Source organism: Anarhichas minor, unplaced genomic scaffold (assembly GCF_050575085.1).
Source record: "Anarhichas minor isolate MPS153535 unplaced genomic scaffold, ASM5057508v1 ptg000052l, whole genome shotgun sequence".
Classification (NCBI taxonomy): Eukaryota; Metazoa; Chordata; class Actinopteri; order Perciformes; family Anarhichadidae; genus Anarhichas; species Anarhichas minor.
The window spans coordinates 499,429-514,537 of record NW_027466498.1 but is presented as its reverse complement, the minus strand read 5'-3'; the positions used below and the strand labels follow the sequence as shown (position 1 = coordinate 514,537).

The window sequence follows — 15,109 nt, the reverse complement described above, 5'->3', positions numbered from 1 at the left end:
TAAACCATCATGAATATTTCCTGTAAAATAATGAGGCATTGAAAAACATATCAGTTGTGAATAATTTGTTTACGACGCTCTTATTATGGCAGCCTGCATGTCCATACAACGCCTCCCTTTCACCTCTTAAAGCCCACCTGCAACAAGCTTATGTGGCACACCGAAAAGGATAAGGAGTGACAACTGTACATGTAAAGGTGGGAACACTTTTAATGAAGTATTGTAGAAACTCTGTCTATCTATCTGTTGGTGTTATTGGTGGAAACATACCGTCTCACAGACAATAAATTACAACTTATAAGTGCAACAAAAACACTTTACCTAAGGAAGTGTTACTCAGGCCTCAAGTCAAACCATGTCATTGATATTCTGACTTCTTATAGGTCAGGACTGAACACCTACAATGTGAATATTTCACTAAAACATCACAATCAATCCATCCCAGCAAAGTATTTATATAACTCTTTACAGCTTCTTTCCCCATTAACTTTGGTTATTATCCTACATAATAACTACACTTTGATGTTACACATGTTGCTTGGATGTGAGGAGGGTTTACAATCAAGCATGTCAGCTCATTTTACTCATGGGGACCAGTACATGATATTTGTCATGATCTTGGTTTTGGTTTAGTTTGTTTCCTGTTTTATTTTGAAGTGCCCTGCCTCTTGTGTCCCGTGTTTGTTTCACTTCTTGTCTTTGTGGTCTTCCCTCCTGTTTTTCTGTGCAGCACCTGTGTTTGTCAAGTAAGTAAGTCAGTTAAAAATGTATTTATAAAGTGCTTTTCACAGACAAAAGTCACAAAGTGCTTAAGGTCTCGTCCTGTTCCTTAGTTAAGTTTCTATATTATTGTCATTTCGGTGTTCACTGTATTATTTTGTGTTACTTACTCTTCTCAGCTCACTTCACTTCCTGCCTTTGTTTTTTCCCGCCACTGTGATGATCTGCCCCGCCCCTGATTAATCCAATTTGTGTCTAATCACCTACACCTCCCAGTGTATTTGAACCCTGTGTTCCACTGCCTGTGTCCCAGTTTGTCCTCTGTGTCTAACGTTGCAGCAAGTTTCATAGTGTTCAGTTTCCTGTTTCTTTTCCATAACCTCATCCCTGCCTGCCTGTTTGCATGTACTGACTGCCTGTGTACCGATCCTGATCCGATAAGTAAAGGATGTTTTATCTGCATCCTATCCTGCTGCCTGGGTCGTGCTGTTGAGTCCTGTTTATTCCTGTGTTTCCACGAGGCGTAACAATATTGTTATGTTGATTGACAGTAGGAAAGAATTGCATCGTGTGAAAGCATCATGGAGGCAGAACACATGGACTTGTAAGGGTTAACTACTATTCGATTTAGTACTTCAAACCCAGTTGTTTATGTACTCTAGGTTGCCTTTGTAACATGTCTCTCGACGACTTCTGATGGAAAATGGCTTTACTGCCACATTTGTAGTAATGTTCATTAATGTGCACTGTCCTTGTTAAATAAATAAAGCTATGGGGCTTACTTTTACACAACGCTCTATCATCTTAACAAGATCTTAGGTATTTGCTGTGACTTAAAACCGGAGCAACATTTCCCACCTCTGTGTCTTCTAACTCTACAATGCTATAAGGGATTAATACATAATGCAATGTCATGCATCTGATGCATTTTGCATATCAAACTCCATGACTCCACACTTTCACCAGAAGGTTCACTCCTCTGTGACACCAACCATCTGTCCGGCTCAAGTGTCCTTGAGAACGGCCGTGATCGTGCATCCACAGAGGGCTAAAAGTTTAGACAGAGAACAAATACATTTTGCTGCAGGGTTTAGTATTATGATGCCAAACACACAGAATGCAATTTCTAGGACCAACATGTTTAAATCATAAATTGTTTAGGTGACAGAATTAGCCAGCTAATGATGACTTGGGGCTGCTTTTATCAAGAAGTACAATATTTGTGTTATTATTCTCACAAAAGGTAACAAGATCAACCAGAGGCCACTGTAGCTGATCTCTGTTTGCATACGTAGCATTATTTATCAAAGCAGGCCGAGGCCTGAACCAATATTGTAGAACTTTGTTGAGCAGGGCTGTACCAAATGTCTTTTTTTTATGAAATTCTCTATTGAGGTTTTTGAATGAAGCATCAAATGTATGTATTATATTTTATGATGTCATCACCCTTAAAACAATACTTTTGGTTCTTGTGGGTATACAAATGTAATGTTTGGTGCTGTTAATACAGGAGCTGCCTTCCTTTGTGACTAGCAAGCGGGAGAGTGAACGTTTTTTAACAGCGGATAAAAGGTCGGGTTTGAAAGGCTAAATGCCAACAAATATTTATTGAAGCAGAAAATGTACATCTATCTTTTTTTAAACAAATGTAGACTTTTTGACTTTACAATGCTCACATTGGAAATGTTTGGATTACACAAATAGGAAACAATCCTATGCAGCACATATGCAACGTAAAAAAAATGGTGTTCTTTGAGGTACTGTTATGCTAACCTTCAGGTTGCATGACATCAACAAATGGAACTTAATACAAGAAGGCAGCAGACCCCTTACCCATTATCCAGCTAAATCACTGTATTAGTCATGAATCCTCTTCTCTAAATATACATTTTCCAAGTGGGACCGTGAAGCAATGTGCACATCCGAATGATTTCTGTAACGTCCTATGATCTGTATTTGAACTACTTTACCTAAAAACAGAAAATACTTTCAAACTTTCATTAATGCTCTAAATCAGTTCTCAGTGCCCCGAAATAACACCAACTCTGTGGATAAGTTGAACTGATGACGGACATTTATCAAGTTTAATGTTCCTTTTGTCCCCAGGTGACCACGGTTTAAGTGTGATAATGCATTAATAATGGATTATTTGCCCTTAGTCTATTGTTTTTCTTCCATCTGGACACTTTGTTGTGCATTACTGTATCCCCATGTTTCTATATTGTAGATTATACACAATGTAACCTCTGACATCTCCATTTGTTCAGAATGTTTTTTTGATATTATTTTGTTGCTTTCATGACATGATATTACTGCAGTGACTTCAACCAACCTCTTTAATGGTCCAGAAGTATTTGCCGGCCAGGTCTTTGGGTGAAGCGCAGGTCTCCAGGTCGTCCTCTCTGGTGAGTCTGCGAAGCCAGACCAGCTCGCAGTTACAGTGCAGGGGGTTCCCACCGAAACTCAACACCAGCGCTGTGAGAGGAGAGCCCTTCATCTTCGCGTACACCGGGATCCGCAGGAACAGCGGGTCTGGAGGAATCTTCTTCAGCTTGTTGGATGTCATGTCCAGTCTGGTGATGGAGACGGAGACACAGGGAGAGGGATCAGACTTGAACTTTGATTTCGTTTTGAGACATGTAGTGGACAGGGAAGGGAAACTGGTGAATTGGTTCATCAATCACAACACCTTTTTTTTGTTAAAGATTGCTTGCCAGCATGCTTAGGTCAGAGAAAATAGAGGATATCAAATCTGCTAAGTAAATCGGCCTAACCGTTTAATCCGTTTTGAATATATTTAATAGGTTTAACTCTCAACCATTGTAACCAACAACATGTATGGCTAAAGGACAACAAACCAAGATGGGAGGAAAAGCAGGTAGATTATGTACATACTGTACAATTATGGCTAAATGACAACATGAAAATGTACCAATATTAGAAGATTTTAATAAAATATTTTGAAAATAGATTTGGGGATTTAGACTTATAGTGCTTGATTTAGGTTTTCTATCAATACAAAATTGAGCTGAAAAGGAGGTGGACATATGGACCCAGCCTGCCTGTTAATCAGTCGAAGAGCTAAAGCTCCTGTTGAGGACAATAAGGTCATGTCCTCGTTCTTTATTCTGGGAAAGTAGAAGTAGAAACCTTGAAAGTAGTTTACGTGCCACATGTTGCACGGATATTACACATGATGGATGTTGAATGCAGATTATAATACACATAATATACTTTGACTGTTGAGTCATTCGTCCCTGGGGATGAATGTGGATTGAAACCTTTTAAAGGCTAAAGCCAGGTGTTAGTGAGGTTCAGTGGGTTTTTTGTCAAGTCTGAAAGGGGCTTTAGATTGGAGTTGAGGGAATCATAAGAATCGACTTAAGGTGTATGAATCTAAAACTGAAGCAAGCCTCGCTTTTCTTTTTTTTTAAAGAAAACATCTCAAAACCTTCAGAAAAGAAAAATCCTTTAGTCCATCTCCTTCTGGCTGCAGCTGATGTTGAATTGCAGTCATATGAATGTAGATCAATTCAATAATTTCTTGACTTCTCATTTACACGTCTTTTTTCAACACCACACTGACAGCACCTTTTAAAAGGCTTGTTCTTTACCAGCTCTGTTCACATGCATAAAGTGGGAATATGAGTGACTGTGTGGTTTAAAGCAAAGAGCCCATTTGTGTCACAGTTCAGCTCCACACCCTCCTCACTCTTCTTGTCAGTCACTCCCTCCTCATCAGTCTAAACTCCCTTCACCTGTTCACTCACCTGCCTCTGATCAGTAATCAAGCCCCTATATAGACTCCTGCCTCCCAGACACATTTGCCAGATTGTTCTTCAGTTTTCCATGCCAGACTCTCCAGCACGCTCCCACGGATTGATCGCCTGTTACCGACCCTGCCTGCCCCTGTTGTACCTGCCTTGACTGACTCCCGGTAAACCCACCAGCCTTCTGATCCTGACTCTGATTAAACTCTGCCTGCTGTATCTGGAGGTTTGCAATAAAGCCAAAGATCCCTGGAATGTGGTGTGTTGCATTTGGGTCCATATACAACCTGTTACAATTTGGGTCTGAATCATCCCTGCATGCAGACTTATTCCACACTGAACAGATTGCAGTATTATGTAAGTATCTTCCTGCTGTCAGACATGGACAGCCTTATTATTTCATCGTCACACAGATCACAAATAGAATCATCATTTTAGAAATAACCTAATATTCAGTGATGGCTCTTTTTCAATCCCTTTTTTTGCTGAGAGTTGAGTTACCATAATGGGAAAAGTCTGCTGCAGCGTATCAAATGTACATTAACTGAAGTGTGATTCCAAAATGATTATGATGTAGGGAAGGCGAGCAACGGCAGAACAAGTTTGATTGGTATTTGATTCTCAGCTCACAGAAGTAATCATGTGGCTCCAGGATGTGGTGATGAAAAATCACCTTTAACCACAACTATATTGATAATGAACAAACCGACATAGAAAAACTAGCGTCGCCTCACTTCGCCTTTTTCTAGGCTAAACTTGATCACACGGCAAAGACTTAAGCCAACCGCCAACTAGCACGTATGTTCTGAGCTGTGTAAGAGCAAATAACTCAGTCTGTATTCGTCATCCAGAAGGGGAAACCTTCAGACTTCGGACAGCAGATATACAAGTCGTTGTTATGATACGTACATGAAACAAAGCGGCGTTCACCGACCGCTTTCACACCAGTCTCGCTCACCACTTAGCTTTATTCCGGATGTTGTTGTGAAAGTACCTTTGTACTGGAGCTCCTTCTGTATGTGCCCTCTTGACTTTACTTGTTCGTTTGCTTTCCTGATTTTTATTCTTGGCCATTTATTTGCTCAATTGGCCAAAAAGCCGCCAGCAAGTGCAGACTAGTGCCAACGGTGAAGGACAGATTCTAGAGCTGCAGAGGTTCGCCCACGGCTCAACATTGGCCAACAGTGTGAAAGGGCCTTGAGAGTTATTCTGCCCTCAAGTGGCCAAGATGACCACAATGGCACTTTAAATGTCATTTTAAGGTCAATTTCAAAATAAAGACCAAAGAACTCTTCATGCAGAAGGAAAAATTGACTGTAGAAGAAGCACAGATCTGTATATCAGCAGAAAATGTACCCCCAATGCCATGCCTGGACATCATGTAATTACAACAAACTATCTCTCTTCTACTCAATATGCACAATCAGCAGTTCAATCAAAGATGTTTGCACCCTTCTAAAGGTATTCTGACCGACAAGTAGAAAATATTGAATTACATTAAAAGAAGATGGGGCATGTTGAGGCGAATTGGGCTCACACTTAAAGTCAATAATGGTGGATAAATATTCCACGGCTGCATTTGTTTGTCATTAGGCCACTGCACCCTCTCTGGGAATTGAAAAGTAATTTTGCTGGCCAACATATTGGCGCAGACGACTGGTCATAATGTGGTCGATTAAAACATTTACTGTCAGCAACAAACACGGAAAAGTCTTTTTGTCCCCCAAAGTCCCTCCAGAAATATTCGACAACAGCGATGACTTTACAGGAAGTTAATAGATGTTGAGAGCAGCGAGCATGCTGCACTTTACACATTTCAATTATGTTATTTCATGGGCAGCAGCCTTGTGGTGGTGTATGTGTGTGTGTGTGTGAGTGAAACGCTCACCTGTGCACACAGACAAATTGTGAGTAACGCAGCTGGGCCATACGTTTTGTGTCTCGAGGGCAGAAATAACCCATTAGAGCCGTTTTAATAAATGCATGACTGTTTATCAAGAACCTGGCTTTCCTCTTTGCATATCAAAGACTGCTGGTCGTCAGGACGCAAATTGAAATTGATTACTATTAATTGGGTTGAAATGTTATTTTGTGCCAGGAGTGCCAAATTACTCAGACCACACATGCATCCATGTATAATAGGAACAAGCTTTACTTGTAGAAACACAAAATGCCAGACAGAGCTTTGCAGGGCAGAGGCCAGGGACGATAAAACACAGAAGTAAAAAATAAATAACAAACTGTGCTTCACACCTCCTTTATTCAGGGAGGTGTCACAGGTTAAACCATGGCTGCTGGCCACGTCGATGACCTTCGACCACTTCCTATGCTGTAATATGTTCCTCTCGGCGCATGTCCTGTCTTTAAGGTGGACCAGGAGAGATCTTAAGGTGTTAAATGGTGTTGGTGGTAACTCTTTGTGAAAGGCCAGCCACATGGGAGCTGCTTCTGGTGGTCCCTGTTAGGTTGGCAGCATCCGCTTTCGTCTCATACTGGGTTCGCCTGAACAACCAAGGAAGGTTATGAGAACACTATTGGACCTATAATACCTTCTAAATAGTTTTGTCCTTGAAAAAAAGGATTAATATGAATTCGTTTTTTTTTTTTTTTTTTCATGAGTTTCTAATCTAATCTGAGTTTAAAAATATTTTTTAGGTAAGATGTCAAATGTCTGTCTCCATCCTGGTTGAGGTTGGTAGACTGTGGAAACCGGCAAGTCAACAACAACATCATCATCCTTAGGGCCAGTAATTTTCCCTGACAAAGTCTGATATGGTGTAGTGTACACCCTTATAAGAATCATCAAAATGTAATGGATATTAGAGAAAATTGAAGAAGTAAGAGATCAGCAATGGAAATGCCATTGCACGCCAAGTCCGCATTTTTGTTTGTCAAGTTTGTAGAAATACGTCATCTGATAGAAATTGTTAGACGCAGAAACTTTACAGAGTGAGTCAGATGCGATGCTGTCCTCTAGTTTTATATGAAGAACGGTTTAAGTTTCGAAAATAATATCAGCACTTTAGCACTTTTAGTTTTTTCAATCTGTGTAATGTGGTTCATTATTTTCAGTCCTGATTTCTGCAGTTTGAAACGAGACTGAGGCTAGATAGACAAAGTGCATTCTCATCTGTGTATCTGAGGAGTCTGTCAGTAATATTACCTTCAGATATGCCAGCAATGTGTCTGTTTCCTTGTGAATTTGTGCAACAACTCAGAAATCCCCATTCTGTCTGGAAGTCGGTGAAGGCTGCAACATTTACCATCATCTACTATCGATGTGCCCTCGGGCAAGAGGCCGAGCCCTCCGGCTGCTCCAGTTGAGCTGCAGTGCAGCCTTGGTCTTACTGGGCATCTCCCAGCTGAGTGAGCGTGCAGCGAGCTGCTGCTGCTGAACAGCAGTTTGCCTGCAAAGTGAACTGAGCCTCGAAAGATCAACTTCCATTAAAGTGAGCCCTGACATGGAGGGATTTACTCTGTGATTCCGGCTCGGTTGTATCCTGCCTAAAGCTCTCGTCTTCTGTTTAATTGCTTTAAGAATCGGTGAAATGAAAAAGCAGCTCACCACTGGCACCAATACAGTTGAACAAAACACAATTCGAAATGGTTTATTTTGATTCTGGTGCTTCAGTGAAAACAAAAATTCCCTTTAGGGAGATGTACTCCCAGAAGACAGATGCACTGAAGCCCTTTGATCAGTCTTTTATTCTGGATGCATTCAAATATTTGGTACAAAGATGGTACGACTGTCTGTTTCTCAAAACTGGGGGCGTGCTGACCCACCATCAATTGTAGGTAATATACTGACTATGGAGAAGTTACTCATATAACCCCACTTCAAAATATCCCTTTAACATCAATCAAAGCTGCAATGACTAATATTTGGCCACCAGGGGAACACAACTATAAATACCACCATATCAACACCTGTGCTAATCAGAGAACAGATTCCTATTAACACAACCTGATGAATGAAAGATTTAAAAAAAAAGAAGTCTCTTGAGCTGCTAAATGTTCCATTCTCTTCACCAGCTAGTCTCTCTGTCTGTTTGTTGCTGAGCAGCCAGTGTGCAGAGGGTTTATGAGAGCTTGTTTGATGAATGCGGTGTGGTGAAAGTGGCTGAGACTGCATCACACGGTATATGTGCTGTAAGACTGAGTTAAAATAGGCTATGAACATCCATCAAGCTATCAGTATCAGCTATAGCTGTATGTTATAGAGCACCTCAGTGCTGAATGTTTACTGCACCCAACTGGTGACATGGTCTCTTTTTCTCACGGCAGTCCGTGAAATAGTCCCGAAATGCAATCTGTTGGGTTCGTGGGCAGGGACACGAATTGTATGTATTTTTCGTGTTGCACAGACAACCTTATATTGAAGATGACATTAAAAACTAAAGTTAGGTTGAGGCAACAAATCCACGGAACTAGGTTTAGGAAAACCACAACCATAAAACCACAACTCGCTGTCGAGCACCGGCCACCAATAAACAGGGGTCTTTTTGGATATTAAAAACTGCGTCACTTGCTCTGACTGTTGCTTAATGTGGATGCATTACATCTGTGTCCATCACAAATAAGCCTCCAAATTGCCTTTCTATTGCCATTAGTTACGTCCTGAGCGAAACGAAGAAAAAGAAAGATAATTTGGAAGTGTCATCACATGATCCTGACCTGGCCAGTTTGTGCAGGTTGGAGAAGATTCCCTCTGGGACGTTCTCGATGAGGTTATGGTCGAGGCTGAGGGTGTTGACGCTGACCAGCATGGAGATGGTGTCCCAGGAGATGTCCACCAGGTTATTGTAGCTCAAATCCAAGTCCTCCAGAGTCTCCAGAAAGTCCTGCATTAGGGGAGAAAGTGGGGAACATAATTAACCATTCATAATTTTACTCATATTGCAACATTGTCAACAACTTTAATTGCAGACAGCATCGTTGCCACTTTTGAGGAAACATGGAAATTCTGGGCTTTAACAGCTTCTTCTTCTCTAAAACAGAGGAGATAAGGAAGGGAAGGAAGAATGGGGCAAAAATCGGAAGGACAGAAGTATGTAAAGTAATCGATGGGGATATGGTAAGAAAAAGGGGAGAGAAATGAGAAAGAAGAGGATGCAGTGTTTAGAGAGAAAGAAAGGGATATGAGAAGAGACAGTTGAGTGGATAGAGAAAAAAGGTAGTTAAGGAATAAAGAGAGGAAGAAATAAAGATAAATACAGAAGAAGGGACAACAGGGAATATCAGAGAAACACAGAAATGGAGATCAATCACCCTGCTCAATGTTGTGCACTCAAAACATGTTTTCTTTAATTGCTTCTATACAATTCTCACAATCAGTGCAGCGTTGAAATACCACGAGTCAGCACACAAAACAATGAGCAAAAATACAAAGAGAGGAATAAAGAGCGAGGAAGGGGGGGTTGGAGGAGAGCGATTACAGCCTGTTGATCAGCCAAAGTGTTGTTGTCGTGGCTGTAATTGCTCTCATAATTCACACAATCGGGACACTGTCTGAATGTCACAATGCCTCGGCTCTCATTACAATAATCTGTGCTTTATTGCTTTCTGAACAAAGAGAATCTCATTTCTTAATGACAAAATAAACTTTAAAGAGCTGTGAGGAGTACAAAGAGCTCTGTGAGCAGAAAATATGTCCCAAATGACCCAAAAACTGTTCATTTCAGAAAGAAAATGACTGAAAGTGACTTGTGTTAATGTGCAGTTTCTGGGTGAACGGAGCATCTGGCTTCGTCACTGGGGACTGGAGTTGTCCTGCCAACAGTCCGACGACCAACGATTCAATACGTTGTTTGCTAGTGCCTTTAAAAATGATATATGTTTTATGAGTCATATCATGGGAATGTTTTCTGATCTGCCACCCATTTTGCTCAGGGCTGAGGTCTGGTTAAGATTGAGCAAATAAAACTACTTGAAGCTAAATCTGGAGATGCAGTTTTATTCAAAGTCAATTGAAAGACGTGGGTGTTAATCCAGCAACTGAAACTTTAAGTGGAGACGTGTCCAACGTTCCAACTGATATCTCAGCTCTCCCTGAAGCTCGTTGGCTTCATTGATGTACAGTGAGAAGAGGGGGACAGTAGATCGAAACCGGCCGGTCTTCATGAACTGCTGACCGGCTGATCAGTCTCATATTTCTGTAAATGTGATCGGCAAACAGCTGCACAGACAGTAATGCCACACACACACACTCAACATGTTGTTGGTGTGGAAGTTCTTCAGTGTGACTGAAGAAGACATAAAACTCATAATGTGCAGGTCCAGCAATGTCAACATTTACTTTTAGTTTTGCACGGGACATGAACAGCATTCTCCTGGACGTCGGCCCTTAGTTTGTTTGATCCATCCACCTCCACACGCATCGATATCTGACCAACATCATGGGAGTGAGACCGGGTTGTAGTAGCAGTGACAGCTGTGTAGTATTAATACTAGTTTTAGCAGAAGCATCTGTCGTGTCTTTCGCATTAAGAAAGCTAAACTGTTGGTCTCATGTAATTTTAAGAGCGGTAGTGTTCGTGAGCAGGGTTCAGGTGTAAGTGTTCTATACCTGAAAGGCTCCCTCTGATATGCTGTGCAGCTGGTTGTTGGCCAGGATGAGGTGCCGCAGGTTCACCAGGCCCTGGAAGTGGGAGTCGTCTAGGGCGGTGAGGCGGTTGGCGTCCAGGTGGAGAGCGTGGAGGTCCTGGAGGTCAGCGAAGGCGTACGGCTTGATCTGACTGATGGTGTTTCTGCTCAGGGTCAGGTGGATCTGGACATACAGAGAAACGTGAGAAATGTCCATTAAACACTGGATCAACTTTGTCATTCTGGATCTCTGACTGTGAAGAAGTTGTCACTAAGTTTCCCACTTCCTTTTTAAAACTCTATAAAATGATTTGATTCAATACAAGCAACACTTTAGTAAGATTTCACTTCCGTCAAACACTATACCATGTTTTACAGTGACACTCTTTCTGTCAGGGAGGTCAAAGGTCAGGGTTAGCAGAAGAGCTATTACCCTGTGATAATAGAGTTTCGATGTTTCACTTAAGAACGGTTCAGCAGGATGGACACTAGTGGGGATTAAACTGGCACTCAGGTTACAGGATGGCCTTTAAACACCCTGCCACCCTTCATTCATAATAATGTTAGTAATTAAAACGAGAGTACAGTGGGTCAGTTGAGATGTGGAATTACAGATAAAATAAGTCTAGGTTTCATTAATAAATACTAGTTTGATTAGAAAACACACTGCTGAGGTCGGGAGTTTGCAGGCTGCGGAATTCTTCCACTGCATGGAATACATAAATGCAGAAATACATTCAATTAACACCTGAGAAAAGGTCAATCAACACCCACACATTTCTAAACCTGTTTTGGAGAACAGTCGTGTCTCGCTCCCCGCCGTGTGATTAAAACCTCATTTCCCACGCTGCCCTGAGTGTGAGCAAACATCATCTGTACTGCCGCGATCATACTGAAGAGGAAACCTATTTTGTCAAACACTGAAGGAAGTCTCCAGCTGCGTCGCTATTTCACGGTGACATGACGATGCTGGTACTTTTCTTTTTGTGCTTGCTGCTGGCGGTGAAGCCCTTCCACCTCCGTTACATGATTACAGTGGGATTAATTGGTGAAATCCGTAAAACATCACGGATTTCACCTCAGTCAATATGTTGTATTGGAAGGAGCAGATGTTCCTACTAGTTTCTGCATTCAGTGTTGAATAAACATGAAAAGTGTCCTCAGTGTGTTTACATGTTCCTGACAGCACTGACAGAAGTTCTCTTTCAATCAGAATGCTTGAAAAGTCAAATCAGGCCGTCGCTCGTCATCTGTGGTGCTCAGTTCATTCTAGAAGTTATTTTGAACTCCACCGTTTTTGACGTACCCACTTCGCTCAGCCTACCTTGTGCCCTTTTAATTAAATTAGTGATAACCTACATATCCCAGAATGCCTTTTGAAAGTCCATACATAACCGATGTTTACCTTCTGCTTTCAAATGGGTTTTGATGTATTGCAGGTGGAGATAACAGCACATTTACTGCAAGATTGCTACAGAAATTAATATATTTAGTTTCCTGATCTTGCCGCTTCAAAATAAAAGTTTTAAAATTACAAAATAACTGGGGACTTTTTTTGTGAAGAATATATCGGAAAATGTGTTTATCACCAAATTATTTTGCTACTACTGCAGAGAGGACGAAGTAAGCAGCAAAAATAACAAGGGGCTTTTATGTGAAGACTTTAAAGGAAATAAAATGTGTTTATCCGCCATTTAACAGCCGCTCCTTTCACCACAAAATATATCTGGTCACTACCCAGTCAGGCAGTTTGCATTAAAATGTCAAATGTGGACACAGCTGAGTTCTAATCGAGTACATCCGATTACAAAAGTGGATTCAAAAAGTACCATCCCGTTTGAGAACAAAACAGCAATTTTAGCAGATATGTTCGCCTCATTATGGCTGCAGTTCTGCGACAGGATAGTCACTGATGATGGCCATAACAGCAGGGGTTTGTCAAGGGTTGTCAGTAAGTTTAGTATGCAACACTGTTTTTGAGGAATTGTTTTTTTACATCAGGTGGAATGAGTTACTCTCTTGTCATGATATTTACCATTGCTGATTAGTTCAAACTGCCACTCCTGTAGCAGAGATAGAGGCCACCTGACCTGGAACTATCCAGGCCACTGCAAAACAGCCTTTGTGGCGAATCAGCCAGTACATGTATGTACTGGCTGATTCTGCACAGTCCCAACTACCACTACAAAGCTTTTAGAGTTCTTTGTTTCGCACTATCGGCAGTGAAGAACTACAGTAAGGGTAAAGGGGAATGAAAGACGCCTTCTCCTGCATGGTCAAACCTTTCTTTATGTTTCTTTCAATATCTCTAAAGCATTGGGTTCAAGATTCATCCATGACTGACTGACTTTTCCTTTATCTTTACGACTGGCTCAGTGTACATTATGTGTAGTTGAGAATGATGACTGTGAGTCATATACGTTAAAGCCTGAGTTCTGTAAGCAGCTCAGTTAAGTACCCATAACAGGTAAGGACGTCAGTCACATCATTTAGCTTTTATATAAATCTTGTCACTTGAAGCCAGATTTTATTTTTTAAATGTGCTTGTTGACTACAGTAGCTCCCTGGCAACCACAGGAAAAAAAACAGCGAAGGGAAACAAGAGTGCAGTTGGATCACATCCATATCAAACTGTTTGGCAGAAACTATGCTAATCAAAGTAAATTGCAAAGGCTTTCATGGAGGTGAGCTCTGACCAGGCTGGACATGTTGGCGAAGTCGCGGTGCCTCAGCGTTGTGATGAAGTTGTCCATCAGCCTGAGCTCGGCCGTCTGGCGGTCGATATTGGGCGGGACGAAGAGGAGGCCCGTCTTGGCACACAGCACGGTGTAGGACGGCAGCAGGTTCTGGCAGGTGCACCGCTTCGGACACAGCATTGAGTAGCCGCCGGAGGGGAGGGAGGACAGGAGGACGAAGAGGAGGAGGAGGAGCGGGCGGACCAGCGAGGAGACGACGTCCATGGCTGCTCTCCTGCTGCAACACAGAGAGAGAAGAGACAGCAGACGTCAGTTCATGTAGCTCTCAAACTGGGTGTTCAACTCCCGCAGGGGACCGAAAATTACTTTTTTTTTTTCTCACACTTTATTTTTTCGGCTTTTCACCAGACAGACAGACAGACAACACGTACACAAAAACATAAATTAAAAATAAATTAAAAATAAATTTAAAAAAAGGGATCTGGATTGCTCTGTCTCTTCAAAAACATGATAACTCCTGTGAAATATTCAGGTTGTGTTATCGTTGACATGTAAACATCGTCCATTTCTCCCATTTCTCACGACATCGCTCCGCTTGAGCTCTTATTCTATGGGTTAATAGTTCCATATCATACATTTCAGTCACAATTTCAGCCATCCATCTGACTTTTAAATCAGACACTGCAATTCCTTGGCCAAATCAAAGGTACACCCCCCCCACACCCCAGTAACACTGCTGTACATGAAGATAATTCCGCACAGTGACACGGCATGTGAGAGAACGGCTACAGAAAGACATTTTCTGTGCTTTTTACAAACCTTTTTTTTCAGCTTATAACAACATAGGAATCCCTCCTTTAATGATTTCCCCGGACTTTTCAGACTTGAGGGGCCAAGAATTTTCTAGATAAGAAGTATTATATAATGCATGCTCCAGGAGAAAGGGGCAGGACGGAGAGGACCAGGGCAAGCAGGAGGGGAGGCAAAAGAGTTTGTTCGTGCAGCAGTTGGTGTTTTTTTTTCCTGCTGAGTAAGATGTCCTGGGAAAGTGAAAGTAAACACTAGGCTACTTACATGATCAATTAAGCTCACTGCACTCATGATTACACCATTAGGAGTAACAGTAAAATACACCTTGGCATAATTATGTGCCTCACTTCATAAATTTTATTGATGTTTATGTGCATAAAAATGAGACTAAACTTTTCCAGCCAAGACGACAAAGGAATACATTTACATTGATATTGAGTTCTCTCCATTCAGTTTGTACATTCGGCTCAGCGGAGCCTTGAAAACTAAAACACACACAAGCAGAAGTCACATATTAAGGAATGCACGCCA

General features: G+C 41.5%; 1 protein-coding gene across 2 annotated transcripts in view; it reads right to left on the bottom strand.

Annotated features, from left to right (window-relative positions):
• The window catches only part of LOC142931497 (leucine-rich repeat and fibronectin type III domain-containing protein 1-like protein), a 46,935-nt gene extending 32,223 nt beyond the window's left edge, over positions 1-14,712 (bottom strand). For both annotated transcript variants that reach the window (XM_076075443.1, XM_076075444.1), the window contains exons 1-4: positions 13,769-14,712; positions 11,056-11,256; positions 9,165-9,331; positions 3,053-3,293 (exon numbers count right to left, since the gene is read on the bottom strand). In XM_076075443.1, the coding sequence (XP_075931558.1) occupies positions 3,053-3,293; positions 9,165-9,331; positions 11,056-11,256; positions 13,769-14,032 (873 nt within the window). In that variant the 5' untranslated portion in view covers positions 14,033-14,712. The remainder of the gene's footprint in view (positions 1-3,052; positions 3,294-9,164; positions 9,332-11,055; positions 11,257-13,768) is intronic.
• Positions 14,713-15,109: the final 397 nt, after the last annotated feature.